Source organism: Ipomoea triloba, chromosome 12 (genome assembly GCF_003576645.1).
Source record: "Ipomoea triloba cultivar NCNSP0323 chromosome 12, ASM357664v1".
NCBI classification, from domain to species: Eukaryota; Viridiplantae; Streptophyta; class Magnoliopsida; order Solanales; family Convolvulaceae; genus Ipomoea; species Ipomoea triloba.
In genome coordinates, this window is record NC_044927.1 from 10339668 (window position 1) to 10350717 (window position 11050).

The 11050-nt window shown below is 37.8% G+C and overlaps 1 protein-coding gene across 4 annotated transcripts; it reads right to left on the reverse strand.

Moving 5' to 3' along the window:
* Positions 1 to 3562: 3562 nt before the first annotated feature.
* LOC115998957 (B3 domain-containing transcription repressor VAL2-like) lies at positions 3563 to 10770 on the reverse strand. Of its 4 annotated transcripts, none has more exons than XM_031238636.1 (14): positions 10548 to 10770; positions 10307 to 10381; positions 9995 to 10133; positions 9145 to 9226; positions 8960 to 9061; positions 7485 to 8137; positions 7291 to 7387; positions 6745 to 6919; positions 6498 to 6574; positions 5951 to 6370; positions 5761 to 5810; positions 5494 to 5607; positions 5349 to 5416; positions 3563 to 4711 (listed from the first exon to the last, which is right to left on the reverse strand). In XM_031238636.1, exons 3-14 carry the CDS (start codon positions 10105 to 10107, stop codon positions 3912 to 3914), a joined length of 2751 nt encoding a protein of 916 aa, XP_031094496.1. In that variant the 5' UTR covers positions 10108 to 10133; positions 10307 to 10381; positions 10548 to 10770; the 3' UTR covers positions 3563 to 3911. The 4 variants fall into 4 exon arrangements, with proteins under 4 accessions (XP_031094496.1, XP_031094497.1, XP_031094493.1 ...); XM_031238637.1 differs by having other exon boundaries at positions 10302 to 10381; XM_031238633.1 differs by having other exon boundaries at positions 10307 to 10770.
* Between the last annotated feature and the right edge of the window lie 280 nt (positions 10771 to 11050).

Here is an 11050-nt window from a genome sequence, read left to right on the forward strand (position 1 = left end):
CTTTTATTTATTGGATTTATTAATTCGAACACCCCGGTTAATTAAATCCATTAATACGATTAAAAGATTAGATACATTCAATTATAATTGAATATACATAATCTGTTAACTGAAAATATATAATATGTTAATTGTATGTATGTAGTCCACAATTGCATTTAAAACTCCTCTGAAGAGCAATCATTATACCATTGAGACAATTGACATAATGTTCATTTTTAATATGTTGAAGATTCACTTTTAATACATTGAATATTTTTTTATTTTTGTATATTAAAAATGAGCATCCAGTATATTAAAATTAATCATTTATCTATGCTTCACATTGCAATATGGCAAATTATTTTGTGTAGACCATGGTCCACACAATACTATGTAGATCATAACAAAAAAGTACATTTTTAATATACTAAAAGTACATTATTTTTATACTGAATGTACATTATACAAAATAATATACTTTTAGTACTCAAATAATGTATTTTTCCTGAATACAATGTACATATTTAATATACTAAAAGTACATTATTTGTGTATTAAATGTATATTATTTGATAATATAGTTCACACAACTGTGTGGACCACAATGATTGTTGCAATGTGAATTATTTTTTTTGGTAAATTTACAGGGTCTTTCTCTCCGTCCGTTTAACGGTCCGGGGTCCACCCACGTTCGCTCCGGGAGGCACGGGAGCTGGCCTAGGGGGAATCGTCACTTGTGGCAAATTATGCTATGGACCCGGGTCCACCTTGCAAGGTGGACTCAAGTCCATATTCATAATTTAAAAACTCTACGTTCATAATTTTAGAACTCTATGTTCACAATTTTAGAACTCTATATTCACAATTTTAAATCTCAATATACAAAATTACATTACTCAATATTCACAATTCTTGAACTTTATATTCAAAATTCTTGAACGTTATATTCAAAATTTTGTTATATAGATTCAAAAATTGTGTTATACTATTGAATATAGAGTTCTGAAATTGTGAACAAAGAGTTCTAGAATTGTAAACATAGAGTTTTGTAATTGTGAATATAGAGTTCTGTAATTGTGAATATAGAGTTCAAAAATTATGAATATAGAATTCAAAAATTATGAACATAAAGTTCAAAAACTGTAAACATAGAGTTCAAAAACTGTGAACATAGAGTTTTAAAATTGTGAACATAGAGTACTAAAATTATGAACATGGACCTGGGTCCACCATGCAGACACAAGTCCATGGCATAACAACCGTCTGAAAAGCAATCATTATTGCATGGACCATGGTCCACACAGCTGTGTGAACCATAAACAAATTACATTTTTAATATACTAAAAATACATTATTTTTGTACTGAAGGTACATTATTTTAGAGTACATTATTTTATAGTACTATAAAATAATGTACCTTCAGTACAAAAATAATGTACCTTATATTCATGGTCCACACAGCTATGTGGACCATGGTCCACACAATAATTTGCCGCTGACAAGGTTTTGGGCCACACGCAGTTTAGGCAATCGTTATACCCTGCACCACGGTGCACATAGCAATGTGAACCACATACGTAAAACGACGTCGTTTCGGTGTTAGTAGGCGCGGACGCGAATGACTCAGGGAATTCATTATCTATAATACACATAATCATTATCTATAATACACAGAACGTTTGCCTAAAATACACAGAATGTTTGCCCAGAATACACAGAATATTGACACAAAATACACAGATGTTAGTGGACGCGAATGACTCCAGGGAATTCATTATCTATAATACACATAATCATTATATAGAATACACAGAACGTTTGCGTTTAATACACATAATGTTTGCCCATAATACACAGAATATTGACGCAAAATACACAGAACTCATCCTCCTAACATTCGAATGTACAAACACATCACAACTTGTGTTATAACATGAATACACAAACACATCACAACATGTGTTACTAACATGAAACCACAACATGTGTTACTAACATGAAACCACAACATGTGTTACTAACATGAATACACATAACGGTTGTCTATAATACTCAGAATGATTGCCTGGAATACACAGAATATTAACATAAATACAGAGACCGGCCGAAATGGAAAACGTGATTTCCAAAAAAAACGGACGATTAGTTTACAATGCTCAAAACGACGTCGTTTAGATACGTGGTGCATATTGCTATGTGCACCGTGGTGCACAGTATAATTTGCCCAGTTTAGGACATGGACCACTATGTCCCAAAGAGATTACTAACTGGCCCAGAAGCCCAAAAAACTGTAACGGCTAGTGAAGACTGAAGAGCCAATCCTCCAAGGGATCAACACTCGGGCCATTCTGCAGAATTGCTAGCGAGGGTGATGAAGCGCCACCAGTCATGGCGGCTCAACATTCAAGCCAAAGCCAAGAGCTTTGATCTCAAGCTGTCCGCGACGAGTCTCTTTCGCCATTGCAATTGCACCTTCTTCCAATTCTCGCTCAAACTCAAGCTCTTCACACTATTTCTCATCACACTAAAATCTGAACCCACAGCTCCAAGATCGTCCAACTCAAGGCTCCGTAGATTTCTTCAAAAGCTCCGCATTCGAAGGCGTCCAAGATCTGCTCAAACCCAGAAAAATTCGGAAAACGTGAGATTTGATGATTTTAAGGTGCAGGAATTGTTTTCCTGGAGCTCAGTGGGAGCAATTGTTGGCTTCTTGAGCAGATCTGTTTTCAGGAAAGGTAAAGATGGGGGTTTTATGCTTGGCTCAACCACACTGTTGTGTGTTACCTGGCTCTTCAAGAATTTTCTGAGAAGAAATTTGTGGGTTTTCATGATCCTTCTGGTTGCAGCTGTGGTGGGGTTTTCAGGCATCATGGATTTTTGGAACCACTTCAATGAAGAGTCTGCTGCTATTAGACATTTTTGGAAAGTGAATAAGCCTGTTTTTAACAAATTCTTTGAGCTTTTTTAACTAGTTTCATTTTAGTAATGATCAAGGCATTGTTCTTCTCCTTCTGTCCATTATGTAACTTAACACAAGCATGAATATCTTCTAGTGTTTGGCATTGTCTCTCAAATTGTACATGGTGAAATTCCATCAAATGCAAGAAACAAATAAGTTGGCTGCTCTATAAGAGAGAAACGAGTTAATACCCAATTTAGTACCGGGTTAGAGTGTTTTTTTTTTTTTTTTTATTTAGTCCTATGACGTGTTTTGCTTAATTATATAGTGTTTTTTTTATTTATTTAGTCCTAAATGACGTGTTTTGCTTAATTAGGTCCTCGGTTTGATGGTTTACACAATTGAGTATTTGTTAAGATAGCTTAGTATTTTACCTCTATTAATATCTAATTTAGTCATCGACTATAATAGTTTTACCTAAGTTAGTCTTCAACTATAATTTTTTACCCAATTTAATCCTCGACTAGCCGACTATAGTGATTTCTCTTAATTTAGTCCTTATTCTTACAGCCGAGTACTCAGTTGGGTAAAATCATCGAAATCGAGAACATAATTAAGCACAAAAAGTAGTTTAAGACTAAATCAAGAAAACCCAATATAATCATGAACTAAAATTGGGTATAAAGTCAGAGTGAAACACATGATCATCAACTATGAAACCATTCATGGCCAGTAACAAGATTGTTTACACTTTTCAGAGTTTACAGTGAAGTTTCAGTAAAATCCAATACTTTCGTGTATGTTAAATTATCAATACAACCATCCCTTTGATAGTATCTTTAGGTGTATAATTGGAGGTGCAATCTGTATGATCAAACTACTTGGTAGAATTAAGCCTACCTAGCTATAAAAGGAATCAACAAATTCGCGAAAGTGACAGACTGAGTTGCTGTTTGGTAGGGGGAAAAGACATTCTCAGTGTGGTGGAGCAAGCATGAAAAGTATATTCAGATAATGGGACTTTTCCTGATTAAGGCTCTTTTGCAGATTCGTCTCGTTCAGAAAGTTCGTCACAAAAATCGCTGTCATGTTCCTCAACTGCAGTAGCATTACACTGATCGTCGTGAGCTTGTACCTCGTTCTCTCCAGCATCTTGGGGAACCACCGCCTGTGATCCAGAGCTTCCTTGTTGCTCAGAAGCCAGGCTCATTAGACCATTCTGCTTTAGATAATTCTCGAGAGGCAAGCTGGCTCGTTGAAGAAGACTCACCATACTAACACGGGATGATGAACCTGCAACTTCTCTGTCCGGGTGACAGTTCAAGTCTAATGGCGCTTTCCCTGATCCTGATTCGGGAATCTTGTGAAGCTGATCACTACTCTGGCCACCACTCGGTTGTAAGTCACTCCACGATCTTTCTTTGTCCGAAAGATGCAGCTGTACTTTCACTTGTCGAGGAATACTGTCCACCTCTGCCTCCTCCTTGGCACCCCACACAAACTGATTCCTCTGGGCAAGTTCTGCTTCCCGTTCTGATTGGCGTTTCTTCTTGCGCATCATTAGTGTCTTGAAACGACGCTTCACAGTCATGCAAACATTGCACGAACACGAAGGCTTGTGCTTGCCCTTCCCACTGGGAGGTTGGATGCATACAATGCAAGAGCAGCCAGGGCGATGCCTAGGGTGTTTAGTAGTTGTCGCCACCGAGGAAGACCCAGGCTCCTGCACATCATCTCGAGGACCTCCACCGTTTGCCTGAGCATCCACATCACAAGAACCCTTTGTGTTTACTGACTTGTGGCTTGTAGCATTTCTTCGTTTCTTCAAGTCTGTGCAACAAACCAAAAAATATCAATCATTATTGCATGGACCATGGTCCACACAGCTGTGTGGACCAAAAATAAAAGGAACATTATTTTTATACTGAAGGTACATTATTTTTGTACTATAAGTACATTATTTTAGGGTACATTATTTTTGTACTGAAGGTACATTATTTGATATATACTATCAAATAATGTACCTACAGTACAAAAATAATGTACCTTTAGTACAAAAATAATGTACTTTTTATTTTTGGTCCACACAGCTGTGTGGACCATGGTCCATGCAATAATTTGTCAAAAAATATCGTTATCTTAATACTAACAGAGCAGATGCATAAATCCACCAGCAAATACATATATATATATACACACACACACACACACACAAAGTAGGGGTAACCCCAGCCAAGATGGCTAAGGATACAAACTTGTAACCACAAGATCACGAGTTTGAATCCCAGCTCTCTTGGTTTGAGCCGGTCAGCTATGGGCAACCTAGACTGGTTTACCTCCTTGTGGTCTTTTGCCGGCTAGGGTCACAAGGTAGGGTTTACCCAGTGCACACCCGGGTAGTGGCTGCGGGTTTCCCTCGTCACCCCAAAATGATTGCAATTTTTTTGGAAGTATGTGATAAACATACCCTTATCCATTTTGAGAAGACATTCAAGCTCCTGGGGTGCTAACTCATCTGACGCAGAACATGAGCACCTAAGGACATAAATACTTGAAAAATTAGAAAAATAATTTTTTGCTTTAATACAACAGCTTCACATTCAAATGTTGACCTGCCAACATCCCAAATATTGTCCCGACATGTCCACTGAGGTGGTAGAAGATAATCAGCTGGAAGCCTTCTCCATTTGAAGCAATTATCACATTGAGCCCATTGTTCCTGCTCCCTGTGTTACCGATAAAGTTGAATAAGTAGAGTGAAAAACAGGCTCACTCACTCTTATTGATAACTAAATGTATGTATAGACAGAATCACACTGTAACTCCTAGGCCCCGTCATTAGTGGTCTTTAGATGTAGTATCCTAGTATATCGTCTTACCCGGATAAGCGGACAGTAAATATACTTCTCTTTGCAAAAACAGGCGGTTCCTACAACACCAGAAGACAGAAGCATACACGTAAGAAATGAGGCAAGAATTATATCTGTAGAGAGATTCAATAACTTGAGGTTTTAACTACTCAACAGTAATGCACCGAGCTAATGATTTTATTAGTTTGAAGTTCCTTACTTCATATTCTTCAAATTCGTGGTCCTCAATCATAACAGTACTCAGCCTAGCACTGAGTGGGGGACGGAGCATATCTTGTATCTCTTCCCAGGAAAGTTTCAACTCCAAAGCATCGTGCCGGTCAATAAGCAACCTCTTACTTTTTGAACCTAAATTTCGACTTCTTTTGCGTTCTGAAGTCATGAGTGATAGGGAATGTGGACCATCCCCATTCTTGTTGCCGATCTTCTCATTTAAGTACCAGCTCAAATCCCCGCCACTTAAATGTTTAGATGATGCGTTCAGAGAAGCGTCTCTGCTTCCTCTGAAGGATTGAAGCATGCCAGAATAGCCACTCATTATAGGTACGCTCTCGGTGACAGCTGAGAAGAAAGTTTCGTTTGAGAAGGCACCACAAGGTATGACACCTAAGTTTGCATCCTGCTAGGTTAATAATGCACGTGTAGTTAGTATGTAAGAATATAAGGAATATAAATGCCACTTATTAAATGTCTGGATGTATACTCCAATAGTATCTTGAAAAAATGAGTTAAAAGAGGCGTGTTACCTGAGCTGGGATAGCATTTGATGCTTTTCTGAACCCCATTAACAGCTTTCCTTCTGGATCCATGCGACTGAAAATTACTGAAATGCATAAACTTTGACAGGATGAGACACGGAGGACAAATAAAGCTCAGAATAACAAGTTTATGAATTCCAAAGACAATGTTTTCTTATTTAACATGAGGCAAATGGCATCATAAACGGAGGGCATAACACATTTCAAGTTCAGTAAATCAGGACATTAAATATACCAGTATCTCCCGCTTGTAATTGCATGGACTGTATGCAGGGGGTTACTCCCTCTAAAACATACATCCTGCTATTATTATTTGGCCAAAATCTGAACTGGAACACCCATTCCTTCCCCTTTATATCCTGAATCCTTAGAGGGAGGCCTTCTGGTTGAGAAATTGGCGGAAAATATGCCTGAACCATGTTACAAGTTAAAATAAACACTTTGGAGGGAAGATATTGATAACAAATAAATAAATATTGTTGGGCGGAGGCCAGTAAGGGCCAAATCCAGCACCATGTGGCTACGGGGATTGTTGGGCAGAGGCTGATGAAGGGCCAAGTCCAACACCCTGGCTGTCAAAAATGTGTGGCGGTATAAGGAAATAAAGTTGCATCTTTGCTGTGAGCTATACCTTTTGGCATAGTGGTAAGCGCTTGATACTAACAAATATAAATAAAAGGAAAAGGGGAGGGAAAATCTTTTTTGGGAAGATAGTTGGGTGAAAAAATAGGTGCCCATTATATCTTTGTAAGAAAAGAATAAGCACATCAGAGAAGCTTACTTCGGCACATGCTTTTGGAAGTACCAAACGTCCAATTCGACCAGCATCACTAGCACTCAAGACCTTTTCAAATAATGGAACAATGGTGGAATTTGAGCTTCAGAAGCATATGGTAAAGGAAACCATTTACAGCATTAACTATTAGATCAAAGTTAATGAAATCAATTATTAAATTGAATAATCATTAAGGATACTCTCCCGATATTTGCTGCAATTCCTGATCTGTTATCCTGGGCCAGTAACGTGGAAGTAACTGATTCTTTATCCTTCCTTCGACAGGTGGCCTAGCAACACGTATCTGTGGAACCATGCTAGCAGTTGTCTCCAATCCAGCAGCAAAGGAGGATTTTGGCGGTTTGGGAACAATATGGCGAGACCTAGACCCTTGTGCAAAGGAAGAAATCATCTTGCCCAATTCCCTTTCTTCAACCACTGTCTCAGCACCAATATTTGTGTTGCCTGAAGGAACAGACAGTGATATACTTAAGTTGGTTTGAACCGGCGATCCAGGCACTTCCTTTGCACCTATATGTGTATTATATAGTTTGGATTTGGAGGGCTGAGACGATTCAAATAATGCTTGGTTGAAGTTTGACGGGAACGTGCTTCCAGCTTCTCCTGTAGGATGCAAAACTTCTTCCAGTTTTATTTGGCAAAGTGGCTTGCTTCTAGTATCATGTTGGGATGGAAGAGAAGGTTTATGAGAAAGACTTTCGGAACCATCATCAAACTGCATACTTATTGTTTTCTCGATGTTACAACCATTCATTTGACTTCCCCCTGATGTTGAATGTTCTTCGCCTACACTATTTGCAGTACATCCTTTATCTTTCTCTTGAGTTAGCGTCTGCTCAAAAAGGGAGAGAAACACAAATGCATTAGATTTGATGGAATGGCTAGACAACAGTCAGAGATTAACAATTTCAATGTTAAATGTTAAAGGATCAATTGTAAGTAAACGTCATGTTTGTAACAGTTATATTAGAAATATAATTCCGTTTCAATTACTAGACCAAGAAAAGCAGCATCTTACCAAAGGGAACTAACATCATAGAAAGAATTGGTCTTGATGACACAGAAAGAAAAGGAAATATAACCAAATATGAATTTTAATTTAAAAAGAAAAGGAAATATAACCAAATATGAATTTTAATTTAAACAATTGGATTATGGAATAAGTGGCTGCGAATTTCAGATATCCAAATCTGTACTGTAAAGAGTTGGCATGTTGAGGTGTTTCCTTTAAATTTGCCATTTCTATTGTTGGGCGGAGGCCAGTAAGGGCCAAGTTCAGCACCATGTGGCTAGGGGAATTGTCGGGCGGAGGCCGGTAAAGGGCCAAGTCCAGCACCCTGCCTCTTGAAAATGTGATGGTGGTCTAACACTGCCTCTCGAAAATGTGATGGCGGTCTATAAGGAAATAAAGTTGCGCCTTCGCTATTAGCTATAGCTTTTGGCATAAGTGGTAAGTGCTTGATCCTAACATCTATATAAATGAATAAAATAAACTCATCCAAATCAAAATCATGTGTTAAACTTTTTAAGTTCCATTCTCATTTCTACACACACATTTGCACACACAAATAAACGGGATATCTCACATGCATATGATTCTGTGATCATGTTTCCTAGCTAATTCCTAAAGATTAAGGGGATAAATTTATCTTACGTTGTGAAGTTGAGAACTTTTCACACAGCTGATGCAACTCACGCCACCACTCTCAAGCAGTTCAAGCAGAGAGCTAGAAGCAATACATCCACAGTGAAGGCGCTGCCAATATCAAAATCAATCAATTATTTCCCACGGGAAGCTAAGAATCGAGATTAAAGTATGACCCAAACCAGCAAGCTCACCTTTCCACAAGAACTGCACTCCCTCCAACCGGTGTCATTTGAGTGGAACACATCGCAGAAGACTAGTTGTTCATAAGCAGTCCTGAGAAAACCCAAATTCTAATTTAATATAGCCTCCTTCAAATTAATGCAATTAAAATAAGAAGAGCTTATTAATTCTGCCTACAAACATCAAATGACATAAAGACTTCATCCATAGATGATCGTAATTTCTAATTACTAATATGTCAATTGGATAACAACAAAGGATGAAAATCAATGTGTTTGCCACAATTGACAATGAAACCATATGATAACCAGATTGCAAAGGCACTCACCAAAGCCTTTCTACGTAAATACTGAACACTTAACAGTAACTAAAGCATTGCCACGGTAACTAACTCACAAGCAAAGGGGACATTTTTCTCAGTTTGTCAATTAATTGTGGGAGAGGCTAAACACTCACTGCTATCACTGTAAATAATCTAAAGCGAATAATTCAAATCATATATATATGCATCTGCATATTTAGCCATTTTTCTAATGTATCTGTTGGTAAAATAGGATAAGACAGGACAAGCTATTTTTTATCCATGTTAGTTTGGAATATGATGTAATTACCCACTGTGAAACACGTTCTAATCTCCTATGCATGCAACCAAACATGATCCTAGTACACCTCAAACCAAGAACAGGAAACTAAATTACACATTAGGACCAAAAAAAGGGGAATTTTTTAAGGAACCTTTTTCACTTGGAGATAACATTCTCCGAAAATCAAGCACGTAAATCCAAGTAAAAAATTAAGCCCTCAAAATCTGGAGATCCTTCTATAAATTGAAATAATTTTAAGACAAAAGAAATGAATTACCCGCACGTATTACAGAGTGTGGAAAGTTCACCAGATCGCAGTGGCCATCCTTTCTTCCACTGAACCGATGAATTGGCCCTGCAAAGCCCATTCATGCACTCCTTCGAACCCATTCCTCGCCCCCAATTCTCACCAATCCCTAACAGAAACACCATAGTTCTCCAAGATTCAACACAAAAACAGCCAAAAGAACACAACTTTAACAGAAAAACAACCAAAAACATCAAACTCATTACTCCAAACAGCAAAATTAATACGCATATACTGGAGACATAAGCTAAGGGGAGTGTGTGAAATTGAGAAATACCGTACGTGAAAGCTACTGAGTTTTCGGCAGATATTTTGGTTGCGCCCAATTCTCATAAATCCCTAATAAACCTCCAGAAGCTGTCATGATTCAACAACAAAAAAACAACAAAAAGAACAAACATTCGACAGAAAGCCCAGAAAAAAGAACCAAACCAACTACTCCGTACAGCAAAATTATAACGCGTGTACTCGAGAAACAAGCAATAAAACGGGATAGAGCAGTAAAATCAAGGAATTACTATACATGAAGGCTACTGGGCGGTGGTAAGAAGTGGAGGGGGAAGCGGTGGGGGTGAAATTTGGGTCGTAGGAAAAGATGTGAATTGGTGGAGGCAATTAAGAAAAAATCTCCATGCAAAGAGAGAGAGAGAGAAATGGGAAAGGAAGAAAAGGAGTATAACTGTAAAACTGTGAAAAAGCAGAACACTAGTGTAGTAGTGCATGCACGAGGAGAGAGAGAGAGAGAGAGAGAGAAGACGGAGACTTGAAGGCTCGCCCAAGGTCGCCCGCCTTTCCCTTTCGGCTTCCATTAAGCTGACGTCCATCTTACTCCATATTTATTTTTCCTTTTACATAAATTAATATGTGCAATTTTTTTTTTTGTTGAACCGAAAATGCCTATATCTCACGCCCAAAAATTTAACAAAGAAATGAAATTGGTGAAAGAATTTTTTTTCTTTAATGAATATACTTGGTATAAAATTGTCAAAATTTAAAACTTTAATTTATTTCACTTTTTATCGCTCA